General features: G+C 36.7%; 2 protein-coding genes across 2 annotated transcripts; both read right to left on the bottom strand.

The window, feature by feature from the left end:
- Nucleotides 1–3,471: 3,471 nt before the first annotated feature.
- Nucleotides 3,472–5,860, bottom strand: LOC107801907 (NDR1/HIN1-like protein 1). The gene is made up of 4 exons (XM_016625319.2): nucleotides 5,723–5,860; nucleotides 5,543–5,636; nucleotides 4,625–5,161; nucleotides 3,472–3,919 (listed from the first exon to the last, which is right to left on the bottom strand). Exons 3-4 carry the CDS (start codon nucleotides 5,027–5,029, stop codon nucleotides 3,647–3,649), a joined length of 678 nt encoding a protein of 225 aa, XP_016480805.1. The 5' UTR covers nucleotides 5,030–5,161; nucleotides 5,543–5,636; nucleotides 5,723–5,860; the 3' UTR covers nucleotides 3,472–3,646.
- A 3,037-nt stretch (nucleotides 5,861–8,897) lies between these two features.
- LOC107801908 (two-component response regulator-like APRR9) lies at nucleotides 8,898–14,538 on the bottom strand. The gene is given in 10 exon segments (XM_016625320.2): nucleotides 8,898–9,325; nucleotides 9,328–9,415; nucleotides 9,847–10,498; nucleotides 10,720–10,983; nucleotides 10,985–11,084; nucleotides 11,169–11,280; nucleotides 11,651–11,791; nucleotides 11,896–12,026; nucleotides 12,119–12,280; nucleotides 14,165–14,538. Coding segments are annotated over 10 exon segments (1,845 nt in total). The 5' UTR covers nucleotides 14,313–14,538; the 3' UTR covers nucleotides 8,898–9,278.
- Between the last annotated feature and the right edge of the window lie 6,593 nt (nucleotides 14,539–21,131).

Below are 21,131 nucleotides of genomic sequence, written 5' to 3'. Positions count from 1 at the left end.
AAGCCATTTTTGTTTATTATTATTTTCTAACAAGGGTAGGTGATCCAGCAGGTGAGTTTCCAGAAGAACAACCATCACTGGGTGATGGTAGTCCAGTAGTGAGCGGATATTTCGACGAAAATTCGGCGAGCGGGCACCCCTACAGTTCCATATAATAAACTTCATTTCTGGATTATTGGGGGGCAGTGAGGGTGACACTGGAACCGGAGGGTTCACTGAGGGATTCTCCATATTCCCTTGCTCCGATGGACGCAGTGCGGGGATGAGCACCAGTGCAAATTTTCCCACTACAGGGTTGACTGTGGGGCGAAATTTGATTTGGCATTTTCTGAGGTTTGGAGGACACTTGAGATACAACATTTTTTTTATACTTCTCCTTTTGGATGAAGAGTTGTATTCCGTCGAGTGCGACTAACTCTGTTCGAGTTTCCTGCAGTTCCGCGGCTAGAGCTGATATTTCATGTTGAATCATGCCCTCCTTCACCACTAGATTCTGTTGTGGAGGGTGGAGGACAAAAGGGCTAGTTGGGGACGAGGTAGGGGTGGGGAGGGATGATGCAGTCTGCATGGATGGTTGGAGAGTTATGTGTTGATGTATCCAAAGAGTGTGAGGGGTCTCCTGGAATAGCGACGGATAAAATAGCATCTCCCCCATATGGACTGGGGTGGCTGGTACGAGTTGCCAAGGAGAGGAGCTCGCTGAAGGATATTGGTATTGTGGGGAGATGGGATTGTAGGGATTGAACATCAAAGATTTGTGCATAAACGATTGGTACTGGGCATAGGTCTCCCATCCTAGTTTCATCCCCTCTGTTACTCTTTGGGCAATGTCCACGGGGTTTTGTATCATGATGAGAACGTCTTGGTTGTCGATCTCCAACATGAAGGCCAGTGCATGGCCTAGTAGCCCCATATCAAGCCATGACTGGTGCAAGGGGTTGAGGACTCGTTGAGGTGTAAATGTGTCGATATTGGAGTGGATAGTGTGGGTTCTGCATCTTGTATGTAAGAGGATTTAGGAAGTGGTATGGCGGATGAGGAGTATGGTGTATGTGAATGCCTGGGTATGGACAGTTATTGTGAGGAAGAGCCATTAGATATAGAGAAGGATAATGAATTATTTGGAGTCTCATAGTTTACTTGTGTAGTATGTAACGTAGTTTGGGAGGAGGAAATTGGTTTAATGGGCGGTGATGGGATATGTGGGCTATCAGACTTAGGGGAGCATGAGGGAATGTCATGAGTAGTATGGGAACATGAGATTTAGGCTGCGGCAGCCTCTTTAGTGTAAAGATGTAGGGTTTGGGAGTCTACTGGGCTGGTGGTGGGCTTGCAAAGTCCATGTTTTGATTGGGGAAGAAAGATTTTATTTGATCCACAATGGATGTGGCTGGAGTAGGTTTTGACGTGGTTGGAGTGGGTGTACTGATGGTGGTGGTGGAAATTTGTGGACCAGCGTGGCAATTTTGCAAGAGTGGAGTAATAGAAGCATAGATCGACTAGGATGTATGCTCTGGCTAGTGGGGTATGATGTGGAGGGGATGGGGTCCACTAGTTCTTCATTATTAGTTAAACAATTAAACATGTTGTGGGAGTTAAAAAGCCCGCATCATTAGAGTCCAATTTAGCATTATAATCGCAATTAGGGTTTAGGGAAGTGGAAAGAACATACGTACTTGTGGGCCTTGTGATGGTGGTTGCCTTACCTGGTTTGGCCAGTGGTGGTTGCATGTGGAGTTTCACATTGGCGAAGTCGTCTGGCGCCCGTTGCATGCCTTTTCCTTTGCAAGAATGTTTGGTTGGGAAAACAACTGTTTTCCATTCGTGTACGCTGGATTGGGGCAGCTGCATTTGAGTGATTGAGTGTTGGCCTGTATTTGTAGAGCTCGAAGTAGAGGGAGAATGGGGCGTTGAAGTGATTGGGGCAGTTAGAGAAGTACATAGCTTGAAATTATGGCCAATCCTGCCGCAAGTTGTACAGAGGAGATTAAGTCCCTCATACAATATAGTTAGTTTATGGGAACTAATATACACGTGTTTGAGTGGTTTTTCAAGTGGTACTTCTATAAACACTCGAGCATAACGTCCTCGTGTTGTAGAGGAAGTGCAGGCATCCACTTTTAGCAGCTTATTCACTTTTGTTCCTACTATTTGGAGGATTTCCAGATCATAACTCAGTTGGGAGTTCATCAGGAAGGTGGATCCATATAGCAGAGTATATGAGTTGAGCGGAGGAGGCAATGAACTTGGGCTCCCAACATCTCACTGAGAGAAAATGATTAAGCACAAACCAAGGTCCGTCATGAAGTGCACGGATCATGTTTTCCTCCTTTTGGAATTTAATCAGGAAAAAATCATGTCCCAAATCTATTAATGGTAGATCTTCTGTAGGTTGCCACATAGTGGTGAGCTTTTGCTTAAGTAATTGGTGACCTACTTTCCTTCCAAATACTTTAATAATAATCGAGTATTGCCAGGGCAGGTATAATATGCTCTTGTTAGTGGAAGATAGCGGAATAAAATCTTCTGTATTTATGGTGGTAGTGGTTTCGTCAGATAGGTCTAAGAGTTGTTGACTGGTGTGGGTGGTTGGGCAAAATACAGCATCCGAGGAACTAGAAAGTAGTTCCTGATGGAAAGAGCTTGAAGCTGAAGGTGATTGTACTTCATCGATTTGCATGGTGCTAATGTCTGGTGGATCAATTTGATCGGAGGGTTGTTGGTCTGGTGGTTTAATTTTTTCAGTAGATTATGGGCATATAAGCTTCATCATATAGTACTGTAACCAAAAGGAAAAGGTATTTTATTTTTGTATCTTACTTCGTTTTAGATAGGAAGCTCTATGTAAGTTTGTTACAACCTAAAACAGGATGAATGGATATATACCTAATAATGTTTTAAGTTCATTAGTAATGATAACTAAATAATCCAGACAAAAAATTTACCGAGGCTCGAGTAAAAATATATCAAATTGTTGGTACTTATTAAAACAGTAAAAGGTGCAAAAGTAAAACCCACAAGAAGCCATTTATCATTTACCTCGCAAAAGCAAGAATTTTGATTTACTATTTTTTGCATTAGAGCCTGAACATAGAGATCTAAGATAATTACTGTTGAAAAATAACTAGTCTAACCATGTCAAAGTTCCAACATTTCAAGCAAAAAGACTCGATTAAAGAAGTGAACTTAATCACCACGGGAATCCCTCCACCTTTAATTAGATGTTTTGGGTTCGAACTCTGAAAATAAAAAATGTTGATAAGAAACACTTCCTCTTTTAACGAACGTTATCCGGATTAGTCGAGGAACCAATACAGGTATCGAACACTATGTAGAAAACAACAACAACAACAACAACAACAACAACATATCCAGTGTATTCCAACAGTGTGGGGTTTGGAGATGGTAGTATGTACGCAGACGTTACCCCTACCTTGTGAAAGCAAAGAGGCTCTTTCCGGAGACCCTCGATTCAAGAAAAGCATACACTAGATAGAAAACCAAAACAAAAAATGTGAACTTTACTTACTTTAACATGGTAACTTTTTAAGAAGTCTCTAATTCATCTTCTAATCACTTAATTCCTAATTGGAAGTTCATAATCTTTAAGTACACTTTGTCATTTATTCACAAAGGAAAAGAAAATTCATGAATCAACTTCACAATCTGGAGAACCAAGCAAAGGTACTTGACCCACAAAACCCTTCTTGTACCCTACCAACATATCACACTTGACATAAACTCCACAGTGTCTAGTCTTTACAAATGCAGCTTTATATCTCAATTTTCCCATAAACACCAGTCTCAAAGCCACCATCCCATACGTTTCATCCACCACCAACCCATTTGCAACTTCCACCGATACTGGCACCGACGCGCCTCCGATCACCGGCGACAAGGGCACTGTGCTTTTTGTATCCTGAAGTTAAGGATGTCAAATTTAGCCGATAAAAATATAACTCATCTATCCTGTGCAAGTTGACGAGTTGGATTGGACATATAATACGTAGCACTGACACTAGATAACCACTCTAAAGGAATGTTATTTAGGAATTAGCTAATGTGTCCTGAATTTCAGTTTTCAGTTTAATTTTTCAGGATATAAATATCCTCAATTATACTAAAATTAAGATTTTTAGTTCAAATTTTCAGAACAAAATAAGTACTAGTTAATCTCCAAAAAAACAGCCCTAAAAATAGTTGTTTGTGCACTTTCCCCGACACATATTCGTTTGGGTCAACTTAGACATAGCCCAAGTTAACCATCTGAAAGCTTGGATCAATTTGCTCAGTCACGTCGCCCGAATTAGCCCATTAAAGAAACGTATCCAAATGTAAAATACAAACAAACAAAAAAAGGTTTTGTTGATTAGATGAAGTTTTGATAGTATTAAAAATTGTTAATTTGCTTGGTAACTAAAGTCCCTAAATGGAAAAAAGAAAACAAAGAAAAATGATTTTAAATTGATCAGTTTGAGTTATGACACATTGGTTAGCTCAAACTGTCGTGCTCATTTTGACTCAAATAAATTCGAGACAAGTTATGACCTGACCTACTTATTAGTTCGACTTGTTTTAACTCATAAAATTTAGCTCAACCTGTCCATTTGATACCCTTTCTTACCTGAAATAAAGGTGGCAGCATCACTGGAGGTGTAATTGCTTGACCCTTGTAAGAAACAAGAGCTGAAAATTGGTCATAAAACAAGCAAACTCTCCTGTTTGGATTTCTTACTAACACTGTGAATTGCATGGTGGTGAAAATATAAGGAAGGGATGTGATGTTTAATTGGTAAATTGCAGCATTTACTAGAGTGAAATTTGGCTTGTGAGGTCGATAAATTAGCCACCCTATGAGCAAAGTGAGACCAGCTAATATGAAAAAAATTAGTAGAAAAGTGCACAAAGTTTTGGCAGGATTTTTAGATGATGATGAATACTTCCTTTGAACATTAGAAGATGATAATGGAGATGGTCTTTGAGTATAGCCACCTTCATTTTGAATCTTTTGTTGATCTTGATCACTCATTTTTAGAATTTCTTCTAGCTAAATCTTGACCTAATTGGCTTAATTTGCTACTTTTGCTCCAAACCCCCACCTTACAAGTAGCTATACTTTCCCTCTCGTGCTGCCTCTTAAGTCGATGTTGACCACTTTGACCTGTATATAAGTTAGATATTAGCTCATAATATAAGCATTGTAAGAGAAGAAGAGAATGTATTATAAAATTAAGGGCTCGTTTAGCCATAAAAAATATTTTACTTTTTTCCAGAAAATATTTACTTTTTTTTAAAATCAATGTTTGGCCATGAAAATTTCAAATTTTCTCCCAAAATCTGATTTTCCAAATTTTTTAAAAATTTAAAAAAACTCAAAAAAACCTACTTTTCCAAATTTTCGCTTCAAATCACTCACAATAATTCAAAAACAGCTCCAACTTGTATTTATGTCCAAATAAAACTCTAATTTTCAAAGATAAACTTCACTTAAAAAAAATTGGAATTTTACAATTCTTATGTCCAAACACCCGCTAAGACTCACCTCAATATTTTGCATAAGCACATTAATTTCTTGAACTTAAAATTGCTCCCAACTGCACCTTACTTATAACTATTTTTCTTAAGTTGATGCTGACCTGTATATAATTGAGATGTTAGAAGAAGAAAAATCCTTATTATATAAGCACTAACTAAAAGAAGATATTATAAAATTAAGACTCACCTCAATATTTTACACAAGCAATTTCTTGAACAAAAAATGATGGTTTAACAAAAACAAAGAAGCTTTAGTAAAGGAGAGAGTTAGGCACAGCTTCAATTGTTAAGTGAGTGATGGTGGTGAGAGAACAATAAGAAAAAGGTGGAAAAAAGAGAAGAATCTGTGTGTCAAGTGGAAGAAAAAGAAAGGAAAAGAGGAGAATTAGGTTCTCTTTGCTTAGTGATAAGAGAAGAGAAGTTAGCTAGCTAGCTGTTTCAGTGCAATTCTTTTGTTTTGTTTTTTTTAACTTTAGCTTACGACTATTGATTACAAAGATTCTTGGCTTCTGCCGACTACGTGTAATTTCTGAGTGTGTAACCGTTGTGTTATATGATGACACCTGGAAAATGGAGCGGCTACTTCCGTCACCATTTCTTGTGTCCAGTCCCAGAAGAGTTGTTTTTCTTTCTTTTCTTTTGTTTCAATGTTTGAATGAGTTTATTAGCCATAGTATTTTGTTATGTTTTATCGTTGTTACACCGTGTGACTTTTATAGTTCCCTTGCTAGTAACGTGTATCAAGCCCACCTTATTTCATTATATGTGTTTCAACCCCATAATCATATATTATCGCATGCGTATCAATATCACAACATATCACAAATCACATCTCAAATGCCTGATATCAAAACTTACCAAAAAACCAAACAATAACAGTTATTTTACTGTAAAGAGCCCATGGCTCAACCATAACATACACAAGAGTCTCAATAATAACAACCAGAATGCCGGGGCGACTCAAGCACATGTGGGGCCTAAAGTCAAAGTTTAATATGAGGCCTAAATTTTAAAAGAAAGTTATGAGATATATATATTTTTATTTGAAGTCTATTCTTCTAACTTTTTGTGATATAAAGTTGTTAATAATCTTTTTTATAATCGATTTTTTCAAATAATTCCTTTTCGGTTGATAATATAGCGAACGCATTAATCTTTCTTGAGATATTGTTGATCTTAGATAAGATTTGGAAATTTAAAAGTAGTTGAACACTTGAATTAATCAAATCTTGGAGAAATAAGGTGAGTAATTAAATCTCGGAGAAAGAAGGTGATTAAAAATATTAAAGAGAAAGAAATAAAATATGTAGGGGATTGTGAAATATAAAGATTGATTTGGACAAATTAAGAGTAAAATTCTGATATGTTGTCTAATGAAGAGGTAGTAAACAATTGAAACATTGGGAAAGTTATTCATTAACCTATTTTTAAGTAATTAGTGAAATTATTACTCCTTCCGTTTTATATTAAATGAGGTACTTTCCTTTTTAGTCTGTTCCAAAATAAATGACACATTTCTAAATATGGAAATAATTCAACTTTAAACTCTTTCATTTTACCCATTTACCCTTAATGAGAAGCTTTTATAGCCACAAAAATTTCATGGTCCCACAAATTTTTTACCCCTTACGATTTTAAAACCACAAATTTCAAAAGTCTTTTTCTTTTTCCTTAAACTCCGTGCCGAATCAAACTACCTCATTTAATATGAAACATATGGAGTACTTTATTTATATATCTAAAGAGCTTTTTCATTCTTGTATATTAAAAACTCTACTTTTATATTAAAAGTACTAATATTATTTTTTAAATATCTATAAATCTATTAATTTTAAAAAATGGGGCCCCTCGAATTTAGGGACCTAAGGCACACGCCTTACTATACATAACTATAGAGTCGGCCGCAGAATGAACAAACTAAAGGTTCCCCATGGGCTCTCGTTCTACAGCATGGTGGCTGGGGAGTGGCTCCATAGGGTTATGAAGTATTTTTAAAATTTTATTACAAGAAATGATTCTTTGCTATGCAACATCTTGAATCTACCACTAAAGGATGTGGTGTAGCGGAAGAGGTTGTTCTTCTCTTAGCAAGAGGTTTCGGTTTCAAGTCCTGGGTATGGAAAAATCCTTGGTAGAAAGCGCTTCTCTTCGAATGGGGCCGTACGCGGCGCGAATCCGGATACAGTCAGACTCCAATGCGAATACCGGACATCGGGTCGGAAACCAAAAAAAATCTTGAATCTAGTTTCCCTCGTCAACTTTTACCGTTCCGACTTTCTTTTCAAATTAGAAACTAGAACCCGTTCAGCTAGGGGTGTTCAAAACCGAACCGAAACCGAAGCTTAATGGCTTATTGGTAATCGAAACTGAAGCTTAATGACTTATTGGTATCGGGTTAACGGTTTAACGGACGGTGAACGGATTGAAATTTTTTTATTAATGACTTATCAGTTTGGGGGCGGATTATCCAATTTTCTTAACGGATAATCCGTTAACCCGTTAAGAATATATATATATATATATATGGATTTGGCCAACTAGTGCAATCTGGAAAGAGCTATGAAGACGTCCAGTGGCTAGCTTTGTAGGGACTATTTCTGCGGAAGTATATTTTTTAAGCTTGCAGAAATAAGAAGATTTTGCAGTAGTAAATGCGAATTGCAGTGGATTTGTATATCAGAACGAATTAAGTGGTTAATGTACTTTTTTGTTAATGGCCAATTTCAGCACAATTAAATGTGTTCACTTTGCTTTTTTGTTGTTTTTATATTTTTATCCGTTAACTTTTTGTTTCCTTTTGCCCTTTCCTCTGCTCCTTTTCCCCGGATCCAAGTGCCAATTCATTGTCTGTATCCCAACAATATAAGAAACGCAGCTTAGTCTAACATCTCGTAGTCGGTGTGCGATTGGTTTCAAGCTAAACCTTTTCTATTTGCAACAAAACAATTAATGCACGCAATATAGATTGTATTAGGCCGATAAGCCGCCCGATAACCACCCGATAAGAGCTAAACTGATATCAATCCGCCCAATATTATTGGTGGCTAGCGGATTAATACATTTAAAAACCGATAACCAATAAGTCAAACCGTTAAGAGTAAATAACCGCTCAATCCACCCGATAAGCAGCTCTACGTTCAGCTGGCCTATCTTGCTTCTTGAAGCCAGTTGTCCGTAGGAAAGCTTCATTTTGGAGTATAAGATATAAGGATTTAATTTAAAGAAATTAAGTGGCTGTTAAAAATTAAATTCATACAAACAATGATACATGGTTAAATTAATTAATACAAGAAAATAAATCTAAGGCACAACAAGCAAATTGTCAACGTACTCTAGATTCAACAGTTACAGTACATAATCGATGAAAACAAAAGTTTGTACATAATATTTGAAACAATAAGGAAAGTTTCGAGTTACAAGTCTAATAAGTATCATAAGAGCCATGAGTAGATCTCCTTCAGTATTTTCTTCTGCGACTATTTACATAATACACAAATGAATACTCAAGTTTCCAGCCCAATCTCTGGAATATCAAACAACAAAAACAATTCCATACTTCACCGTTTTAAACTTTCTCCAAAGCAAGACAAATTCACCTATTAGGTATATAAAGTTATAAACTTGAAACATCCTGAGTTGCACTATCATCCATCCCCTACCCAAGCTTACAAGACATACACAAAGTACAAACCTATATCTAGATGTTTATGCTACATTTGCCTAAAACCGTTAGTGAGAATAGTTTAACTTTCCGATTGACAGACTACCCGTGTTTCGTCTTTGTCCTTCAAGGCTGAGCTTCGTTTTGCAGCTGACGAACAAACTGTCCTTTCACTCGAGGTCGCTGCTCTGCAAGTCTTTTCCTGCTTTGATACCGAACCTGTGCAAAACTAATATCAATATACTGAAAGACAAAAAGAACATGCTAACTAAATGTTGGCCACTTCTGAATAACATTGCGGTATGTCCACAATTTGATCACTCAAGTATATGGAAGGCCAAAAACCGACATCATCTGCTTTTTTAAGGAGAGAGAAAGGTGCTTTGCTTATCATAGTACCAAAAGGATGGTGCTTTACAACATGTAACAAGATACATTTCTGATCTGTTAATCATATAATATGGAGCCTTAACTTTAGCTAATAACTTTCCATCTGTTTCTGACTCACTTTAGGGCAAAAACTTAGCTAGCAAAAATTCCGCTAGTTAAACAGAATATAGAGATTAGTTCCCGTAGATGCACTTGTTTAAAGTTAATGCAATATATCTAATTAAGTTGAATAATGACACTAGCACTAAGTTTATAGATACCTTTTTCTCAAAGCATCTATCTTTCCGTTTTAACCGAAACTTCACGAGTGCCGCTTCCCTTTGACTGGTACTATGACTCTCCCCTCTCGTCCTATCAAGTTGAAGGATGCCGTTGTAGTTCACACTTTCAGAAACAGGATCTCTCCCCGGACTTGCAACTGCAGAGGAACTTTCTATAGCTTCATTGGAAGTACTTCCGCAACGAGGGCTACTGAGCTTATTTGTCACGCCACTTCCCAAATCATTAGATCCACAAGTTGCAGAATCACATTTTGCCTTTTCAACTGTTACTAACTTTCCATTATCTGCTTCTTCCGCATTGTCCTCAGAGTGAACTGTAGTATCATCAAATGGCTGCTTGCTGTGCTCAAGATTTTGTACTTCGGAAGTTGAATAAGTCAAAGAACTTGTTGGAAGTGGAGATTGTGATTTAGGACTCTGTAATTGTTGATAACCTGATTCTAGTTGGTTGTCCGATATTGCAGCTTTACAATTTCCTGGTTGGCGCATAACCAGAGCTGTTGCGTTTTGCTCACTCTCAGTCAATGAAGCGTCATGCTCCAAAGTAGACGCACTAGAGCCTTCCTTGAATGGACCAGAATTGCTAGTCAATCCAGAGAAAAGATATTGTATTGTCTTCTTATTTTCATATCTGACATAAAAGAAAAACTTTAATGAATTCTCAGAAGTTGAATTTGATTTGCAGAAACGATAATTTGCAGAAGTTGAATTCCAAAACGGGCCCATGAACAGAATCTGGACGAGTTACATAAAATAATAAATCCTACAATATTACTTCATATTTGATGAATCCGCTAAGCGAAGAGGAAATTTCAACACTAGAATGTCAATGAACAGAAAGGCAAAACTCACTTAGCAAAGGCAGATACTTTTGAATGACTTATCATGTTCTGCTCTCTGGACCGGTCATCGTTTGAGAAACTGGGATTAAATGTTCTCAAAGAAAGTCCCAACCGGGAAGCAACATTTGATTTCTCTTTTCTTTCATCAGAATGGCCGTTATCAGCCAAGCAATTTTCAAATTTCCCAATCAAGTCAACGGCTTCAGTACAAGGTGCAGAATAGAGTTCATTCAACTGGCAATCAACTTCATCAACAGTACAAGTATTTTCACGCACAAGCATTTTCACAAAGAGAGCCTTCCTCTGAACTAATAGCACCTGAGCTGTAAGGTCCAGTGCAAGAAGAAGTTCCTATTCCCGAGCTAGTCATGTTTTCTAGAGATGATTGTTTGTCAGTACAAAGCTTAGTCATATTTCTCTACAATTTGAGAAGAGACGAAACTGAGTAGCTTTCCATACCTAGTAATTTACTTTTTGGCACAAATGATCTTTCGACCATTTCAACACATTCTTCATGCCATTTATCATCGCGCATATTTGAAGCATCTATACATCTTATATCTGTAATGCCCTGCATATTTGCAATACACGCACTTTCAGATTCAAAGAAAGGCATGGTACAAGATGATCTATATGTAATGCATTATATCAAACATTTCGGAAATGATATTCATTTTCAAACTTTATCATGTAAAATAAACTATCCGCAGAGAATCTAACGGCGCTTGACTGCTTGAAGTGCAACAAAAAGTCAGCAATTATCTCACTTAGTCAATTTCTTTTGTTGGAAAAAAAATGAACTTTAACAAAATTAGCTTAATGTTGGCTCACAAGAATTACATATAAGATCATCATGTTACGTCAAAATCTATTAAGTACAAGATGATGGTGCTCATATATCTCAGTTAAATGAGGTCATGAACACAGAAGATATCACTTACTTGTGCATCGCTAGATTTGTCATTTCCTCTTTGAATAGAAGCCAGATTGTCGCTAGAATAATTACTTGCTGCTTCGTTCTCAGACACAGCTACTTTCTGGTTTTCAACAATTTTATTTTGAGGACGGCTTCCAGCACTTTGCTGACCATTCAAAGTGAAACAAAATAACTTCTTGTTAGATTCAGTTGGTTAAATTTGATAACCATTTTAAATGTTTTCTTTTCTTTGTCGAGATTTAAACATACGGTTTTTCTTCTCCAAACATGCTGCCACAGGTTCCTCAGCTCATTTTTCCTAACAGGCTTCATAAGAAAGTCGGAAGCTCCTTTAACCATACATTTCAAGACCGTGCCAATGGAATCCTTGGACGACATCACTGCATAAATAAATAGGTAGATTAAGCACTCATAACTCCCTGTGAAAAATGAACATTAAAATAAGAGCTGAGATCAAGAAAACATCACATACTTATAACAGGTATGTTTTTGCACATATCATGCTCCACGATTAAAGTAAGCAGTGCATATCCTGATATTGACGGCAGCTCAACCTCAGTCAATACAAGGTCTATGTTATGTCGCCTTTCCTTTAGTATCTCCCACGCCTTCAAACCATCGGGAACAGCAGCAACTGTTTGGTGAAAACAAATTATTATTTCTTTAGTTCCAAAAAACAAAGGGCAGAAGATCTGCAGATGCTATGTGCTAAAACATAGAGTTAATACGCGCCTCTCAGGAAACCAAATACATATCACAGAAAGATCCTGAAGAAACAAATAAATTGAGGGGTGGATGTCGGGTTGGTAAAATGTGATGGACTATGATACCAGTCGCTGAAATTCAAGGCAAGATGGAGTTTTACAGATACCTTGTATCCTTTCCGTTTTATCTTAAGGGGTGGCGTGGTAAGGGGAAGCATCAGCGAATGCAGAAGCATAGAATAGGAAGAATACATGGAGTTATAATACCACTAGAAATCTCCGGGTGCAGGATGAGCGTGATATTATATCCTCCATGCTATTACCTGGAGAAAAGAGGACAAGTAAACCAAAGGATTGTATTCTCAGTACTGATAACTGAAAGGCTCATGCTGAAAATGGTTTTATTCAGACGACAAACTATAGCAGGCACGGACAGGCCAAATGCCTAAACTAAATCCTAAGTATTCATTCCCAAAACAAGGAAATAAAGGAACCATTCTATTTCTTTCTTCTTAATATCAAAGACACAATATCATCGCCCTCATTTTTGCTGGTTCATCCAACGAAAAACATTTGGCAGAGGAGCAGATAATCCCACCGAAAACTTTAAGGCAGTAAGCGCGATCCAAGACTAAACGTAAATATTTTTTATTTGATTATTGACTTCTGTAAATATTTTTGAATACCTTTTTTATATGAGGGACTCTACATACAACTCAAACACCATTCTTAACCTGATTTGGAGTTCACCGGTGAACTATTGCAAAGAAAAAGAATCCTAATATCAACCCAAAACCTTAATGTAATGGATGCAGTCACCCAAGAGCGAAGGTGGCACTTGTCTACAATTTTTTTGAAGAGATCTTCACAAAAAATTCAAAAATGAATTTATTATTAAAAGAAAAAAACAAAAGGGAGGTTTGTTAACTATTGTCAAGAAATTTAGCAAAATATTTTCCTCAATAAACTATACTTTATGAAGAAGTACTTTTAAGTGTCTTCTTTTCCACTTACAGAACACTTCTAAATCTTCAAAAGAAGAACTATCAACACGCTTTAACTTACACTTCATTTTCTTCAAATTTCGTTTTTTAATTTCACCCATAACTTAACATAAACTTCCAGTTTGAAAATCAAAACTGAAAGTGACAATATCCTCCTCATTTAGTAAAATTTAACACCAATATTTTTCTACAAAGGTGGAAAATTTTCATTTTTCTTCAATACTTCAAACCATCTTCAAGAGATCTATTGAAAACTTGAGAAAATAGATCTAAGTAAAAGAAGCATCAGGACTTTAAACTAAAACCAGCAACATCTCCTAGCCAGTTTCACTCAAGATTTAAAATAAGCAATAATATTAAACGACATAAGTTATATACACTAACCGTGCATGAATTTTTTATACCAGTATAATTTAACCTATTAAGATATATTATTGTGAGTTATCGGTCGATACTGTTGAATAGAGTTACACGCAATTACTTTTTAAGTGACATGAAGATATAAATACTTTTTACCTTGTCAGTCAATCTAAAAGGTAGCCTATTAAATAGAGTTACATACAATTACTTTATAAGTGACATGAAGATATAAATACTTTTTACCTCGTCAGCCATTCTAAAAGTGCTCTAAAAGGTAGTCTAGTGCACAAAGTATCCGTGGAGCATTGAGATGGGCCGCACCCTAAGGATATGATACATACAGCCTAGCCTTATACAAGTATAATTTCACGGCTCAAACCCTTATAAAACATAAAATCAATGTTTAAACTCCAAAAAGAAGAGAAAAATGAAAGAATAAAGATGGCGAACCTCTGTAACTACATTTTCGAAGAAGAGCAGCAATAATTTGACGAGTAGCATCATCAGCTTCTACCAATAAAACTCTAAGCACCATTTTCTTCAAACACTGACCATCTCCTCCACCTCCTCCTTCACTCATCATCACTGCTTCACCCATTTTTCATAAACAGAAATAATTCACTTTAAAATTAGATTTCCAAAAGTCCACAGATAATCCACTCCAAAAACAACAGATCCTCTCAACTTTGTGTGTAAAGAATAAACGTACTACAAAAAACTGATAACCCCTTTTCTTTTCTTTATTTAAGTTTTCTTGAAGAAAAATATCTATGGCTTGCCCGCTAAAACTAGTGGACAATATTCTTATGTCCGATCAAACAGATCTTAAGGGGTTTTCTCTTAGGGGAAAATTTAACTTGGATCCCTCAATTATGAATAAACTCTAATTTGGATCCCTATAATATCGGATTCAGCAGATTTAATCTTCAATTAATTACAAAGTACACTTTTGATCCTTCTACTCATAAATCTTTACAAATATAACGAATTTTTACTTAATTATTAAATCACGTAATTTTTCGTGTTTTATGTTAAATTTGTCCAGTAGTCAAACTTCTCTGCAGCAACCCTATCTGTTTTGATTTTTTTTTTTTGCTACTATGGTGAAGTGTTTTTATAGAGAATATATATTTATATAACACAATATGAAAAATTAGTTCCAAAAAGAACTTGGCCTTCATGGTAAAGTATTGTTATAAACAGAGGTAGATCCAGGATTTGAGGCTTATGAGGTTCCTACTATAATTTCTGATTAATATGCAATAATAACTGGGTTCACAGTCAGATATTTACCAATATTTAATGAATTTTTTAATATAAATATAGAGTCCATGCACTAAGTCTGCCCCTAGTTATAAAGGATGAGTATTTTAGAGAGTTCTGACTATATTATTTTTTAGCATTTGGAGATAATTAGTTATTAAAATAATTTATAAATAACATATTTCCTATATAAAAGGACTAAAAATGCATATTATAATTAACTGAAGATTAAATATCTTAATTAAATATCATAAGGACAAATATTATATTTTATTAATAATTGAGGGATAAAAAGAGAAATTATTCTTTTTTCTTAAAATCAGCTACTATGGTTTTTAGCCGTGGAATTGGTGTAAATCTAAAGGTGAGTAGTCATTGGTTTAGTGGTTGGCAAAAATGAGTTGGCTTTATTTTAGTCCACAAATTTGATTTTGCACCGAATCTTCTTTTAAAATCGTGGTTTTCAAGGCTCCTCAAGTTTTAAAGTGGGACCCTACTAATAGAGATTTTTTTAAGTTTTTGGGACCAAACTATTGAAGATATTTTGATTGGGTAATCGGCATTGCCACGTTTATGTGGGTACCACTACAAATTTCACTTGGCCAGAATTAACTAATAAGGGTCCGAAATATTTTAACTTTGTAATTTGACCTCTTTTTTAAAGTTGTTTTAACTTATGAACATGTAATTGAGAGTTAAACCTGATTTTAGTAGAGTATTAATTACTCATTCATCCTAAAAATTTAACTAATTTAATTAAGTATTAGTTGAACTTTAAAATGGGTATCAGTCATTAAATGTGTAAAAAAAAAAGTTTATATTATATTTGGGTAATAATAAATTAAATATATAATATTCCCGCTAATATTTAATGTTCGTGTTGTAATTCTTAGCGACGGAACTACAGACCGAAGTATGAGTTCGACTGAACCCAGTATTTTTAGTACAAACTTTAAAATTTATTTTAAACAATAAATTTAATATGTATAATTATTAATTAAAAATTGTAACTTTAAAAGGTTAAAAATGAACTCATAAATTTTAAATACTAGAGCTACCTATGATAATTCTCACTCTTTAATTTCAGCAAGACTTATAGCCCGTTTGGCCAAACTGCAAAAATCAGCTTATTTTGAGAAGTGTTTTTTTTTTTCAAAAGTGCTTTTCTCAGAAGTACTTTTGGTGAGAAGCAGTTTGTGTTTGACTAATTAATTTGAAAAGTACTTCTGAGTAGCAATTAGTGTTTGGCCAAGCTTTAAAAAATTGCTTCTAAGTGTATTTTTCAAAAGTGCTTCTCGAAAAAGTGCTTTTGGAGATAAGCTACTTTTTTCTGCTTCTCCAAAACTGCTTCTACTTCTCCTCAAAAACACTTTTTTTCCTTCTAAAAGCTTAGTCAAATACCTCAATTTTGTCCAAAAGTACTTTTGGCAAAAAAATAAATAATATTTTTGACCAAAAAGAAGCTTGACCAAACCGGCTATTACTCGTAAACCAAATGCATAGTAAATAGTTAAGTGTTAAACTTCATTAAATCACGCAAGATGGATGACCCACATAAACCGACCTCAAAGCAGCCTCTACGACTTTGTGAAAAGAATAATAATATAATACTATTAGTAGTACAGGATGTGCAATATTTTATAGTTTTGCTGAAAGAAAATATCTACAACAATCACTAATAAAACTAGTGGATGATATGTGATCTCCGACAAGCATATAATCCTACGGCTTTGCCTTGTTCAACAAAAGTCACCTTTGGTTCCTAGCCATAGAAATTGGGTTAGCATCTTAACACATGTAAAATTTAAAGGAAGAGTATTCAAATTTTCCAAAGGTGATCAATAGGTGGCCCGCTATTGGCTTCTGGTTGGCCACGATGAGCTGGCTAGTTTCTTATCACTCATTTCGATTTTTCTCTGCCCCACCCCAAAACACATTTGTATATATCGTTAGTGAAGATAAATGTATATTGTTATGTCATTCAAAAAATAATGTTGATGAAACTTATTAAAATGTGATACTTGCAATCTTACAAATAAAATAGGCTACTTGTTATAACAAATAAGGATGGCTTGATAGAATGACCTGATTGTGCAAATTTTTTTATACTGATGATATACGTAATTTCTGTTTAACCTAAAATCTGGTTTTAAGTCAAATTAATTAAATTTGTAATAGAAAGTCTCACGCAATTGAATCAAATCTAAGTATTTTTCCTTCCAAGAATGATTTAAATAAGAATGAGACAAAGTAAATGAAACATTAAGCAACAGAAAGAGGATTTTTATTGATTGTACGAAGATGATCAAAGTTGACTGAGCCAATTCCAAGATCAATATGAGACCCAATTTCTAATAATGATATTTGTGGAATTTTCAGATGGATTATAACGAGGTAGTAAGGGGACTATTTATAGTTAAAACCTAACATAACGACTCCATATAATCTCGTTTGCCCGTTACGAGCATTATCAACCCGTTCTATATGTTATGCCTGGTAGATTTATAACCGCTCAGGATTTAAATATTGAATCCCAAGTATGTTAGAGTCCGTTCGTCAGAAAATGGTTGTATCTGGGTACTTATAGATTCTCTAGGTGGATTGCTCTGAGCTTTAACTATTTATCTCTAATTGTTGCTGGTCAGAAACATATCACCTCTTATGATTTTTCGGGTGCTAACCTAAATAAATTGACCATATTTGTGCTAACTCTGAGATTCTTGCCATGTGTCATTCCTTATTACATCCATGTATCTTATCTGTATTTTATCAACATAGATAATTCCCTCCCACTTTGATTAGCCCAGTAGGAACCCTTTCTCGGAGACATGGAATATTAGACGTAAGTGTCCTTCTGAATTTTCGTATTCTTATCTTTTTTTTGGATTATAACTCTGGACCTTTTATACTATACTCATCCCAGAGATAAGTGGAGAAATCTTCTATATCAAGGATTGGGTAAAGTATTTTAGTCGCTTATATTATGCAGTCAAAGACCTAGAAGGTGATCTCCGCCATTACCAAATGGAGGGAAAAATACCACAGTACAACCCTTTACTTTCTATATTGATTACATCTTTTATTCTTATAAACTCTGATATTTAATCTTTCTTTGTTTCCAAACATGTCTTTGGCCGAAAAAATTGCAACATTCATCCCAGAAATGACAATAATATCCAGCCAAGCCATATGTGTTATATTATTAAAAGATGTATTGGAATTTTTCTCCATTGTTTTTTCTATATTTATAATAATTTTCATATTTTTTAGTATTTTATTAAGTATTTTTCGTTTTTTAGTAGCTGAAGATGGTATGGGTCAACTCTAAACTGCCTCAATCTTCTTCAGATCTACCTTGATACCCTCACTGGAAACCACTGCCCCAAGAACGCCACAAAATCAAGCCAGAACTCACATTTGGAGAATTTAACATAAAGCTTCTTCTCCCTCAACGTCTATAGTACAGTCCTGAGATGCTGCGCATGTTCCTCCTGGCTACATTAGTACACTGGTATTTTATCAATGAATACTATAATAAAAGAATCAAAATATGGTTGGAATACACTGTTCATCAGATGAATAAATAATGTTGGGGCGTTAGTCAGCCCGAAAGACATCATAAGGAACTCGTCATTACCATAGCGGGTCCTGAATGTTGTCTTCAGGATATCAGAATCCCAAATCTTCAACTGGTGATACCCATACCTCAAATCAATCTTAGAGAACACTCTATCTCCCTAAAGCTGGTCAAGTAAGTCATCAATGCGCGGCAATGGGTGCTTGTTCTTAGTTGTAACTTTTTTCAACTGCCTATAATCGATGCACATCTGCATAGTACTATCCTTCTTCTTTACAAATAGAACTGGTAAACCCCAAGGCAACACATTAGGCCTAATGAACCCCTTATCAAGAAGCTCCTGAAGCTGCTCTTTTAATTTCTTCAACTCTGCTGGTGCTATACGATATGGAGGATTAGAAATGAGTTGAGTGCCTGACACCAAGTCAATACCAAAATCAATGTCTTTGTCGAGTGGCATGTCCGACAGGTATGAAGGAAACACATCTGGAAAGTCTCGCACTACCGAAACAGAATCAATGGTAGGAGTATCAGCACCAACATCCCTCAGAAAGGCTAAATATGTCAAACATCCATTTCCAACATCCGTTGGGCCTTCAAATATGAAATCACTCTACTAGGAACATAGTCCAAAGAACCTCTCCACTCAAACCTAGACAATCCCAACATCGCCAACATCACGGTCTTAGCGTGACAATCCAGAATAGCATGACATAGGGACAACCAATACATGCCTAGAATCACGTCAATATCAATCATGATAAGCAGTAAAAGATCAACTCTCATCTATAATACCCCAATAGTCACCACACTCGACCGATATACTCGGTATAAAATAATATAATTACCCACTGGTATATATATTTGAACAAGTGTAACTAAGGAATCACGGGGCATATCCAAATAATGAGCAAAATATGATGATACATAAGAATAAGTGGAACCATTGTCAAATAATATGGAAGCATCCCTGCGGCACACTGAAACAATAATTGCAATCACTGCGTCTAAAGCAACAGACTCTGGCCTATCGGGAAAAACATAGCATCAAGCCTAACTACCACCTAATCGGCAGCCCCCTCTAGGTCGACCTTGAGCTGCCTAAGTCCCACCCTAAGTTGGCTGAGCGGGGTGGTGAAGTAACTGGTGTGAAAGTCATAGACTGACTCTTATGCTAAATTGGACATCGCATAAGACGGGGACAATATCTCCTCACATGCCCCAGCTCTCCACACTCGAAGCAAACTCAATCTGACAATAGTGGCAGGGACTGAATCGGACCCCGAGAACCAGAATAACCACTAGAAGAACCTAATACAGATGAACCCTGAACTGATGGAGCACAGGATGAACTCTGAGCTGGGAGGGCACCGAAAGATGGCTGAGATGGACAAGCACTGTATGAACTATATCTAGATGATGCACTATGATGAACCAGATGAGATATCTGAGCGGGCCCATAAGGATGACCCCTGCTGTGGTGGGACTGTCCTCCAGATGAGGCATCGCTAAAACCACCTGAACCACGAGGCATCTTGGTCTCTCTCTCTCTCCTCACACTCCTAACTGTGAACTAACTCTAGGCGTCGTGCAATATCAACCACCTCGTCAAACCTTGCACCCATCACAATCTCACGAGTCATGATGAAACGTAGCCCATAGTTGAGGCCATCAATGAACCTCTTAATCCTCTCCCTCTTAATGGAAACTAACCATACCGCATGACGAGCTAACTCTAAAAATCTCATCTCATGCTGGGTCACTGACATATCCTCCTGGCGTAACTACTCAAATTGCCTATGCAACTCCTCTTTGCGAGTCTGTGGGACAAACTTCGTTAAGAAGAGAACTGAGAACTCATGCCACGCAAGGAGTGCAGCGCCAACTAGCCTGCTCAACTTATAGGCCTCCCACCATCTATAGGCTCTCCCCATCAGCTGAAAGGTAATAAATGAAATTCCATTGGTCTCTAAAATACCTATCATGCAAAGGATCCGCTGGCACCTGTATATAAAATCCTAAGCATCCTCTAACTCAGCCCCACTAAACTCTAGAGGCTTAAGCCTCCCAAACCGTTCTAGTCTCTTCTGCTCTTCATCACTCATAGGTAGGCCAACCTGGGCCTGAGCAGATGCAACTGGCTGGGCTGGTAGTACACCCAGTGTTTGGAGTCCTTGAGCCACCTACTCTGGAGTACGGGCGGTGGGAGTCTGAGCACCTCCCTTGGCCTGAGAAGCAGCTAGTGCGACCAGAACAAAAAACGGCCTGAGCAAGGCTCGTGCATACAGTCAATATCTAGGACAAACCTCCTCTGGAATCACAATGGGCACATCTGGTATCTGAGCTAGTCTCACTGGCTCGACCACATCTGGTACCTGCTCCTGAGCTGGAGCAACTAGTGGCTCCACAGGTGCTGATCTAGCTGTTGTACGAGCTGCACCTCGGCCTCTAACGCGGCCCCGACCTCTCACGACCCTAGCTGGTGGTACTGGTGTTCGTTCGCCTGCTCTGATCGCATGTGTCCTTACTATCTGTGAGAGAATAGAAGAATAGAAGTTCAGTTTCTAGAATCGACAA

This window comes from Nicotiana tabacum, chromosome 1 (genome assembly GCF_000715075.1).
Source record: "Nicotiana tabacum cultivar K326 chromosome 1, ASM71507v2, whole genome shotgun sequence".
NCBI classification, from domain to species: Eukaryota; Viridiplantae; Streptophyta; class Magnoliopsida; order Solanales; family Solanaceae; genus Nicotiana; species Nicotiana tabacum.
Note: the sequence above shows the minus strand (reverse complement) of the source record. Positions and strands in the feature narration are given on the sequence as shown.

Coding starts and splice junctions, on each gene's coding strand:
- LOC107801907 (XM_016625319.2), bottom strand. CDS start 5,029: ATGAGTGATCAAGATCAACAAAAGATTCAAAATGAAGGTGGCTATACT. Junction 3,920..4,624: donor TGCTGCCACCTTTATTTCAG/GTAAGAAAGGGT, acceptor CCTTAACTTCAG/GATACAAAAAGCACAGTGCC.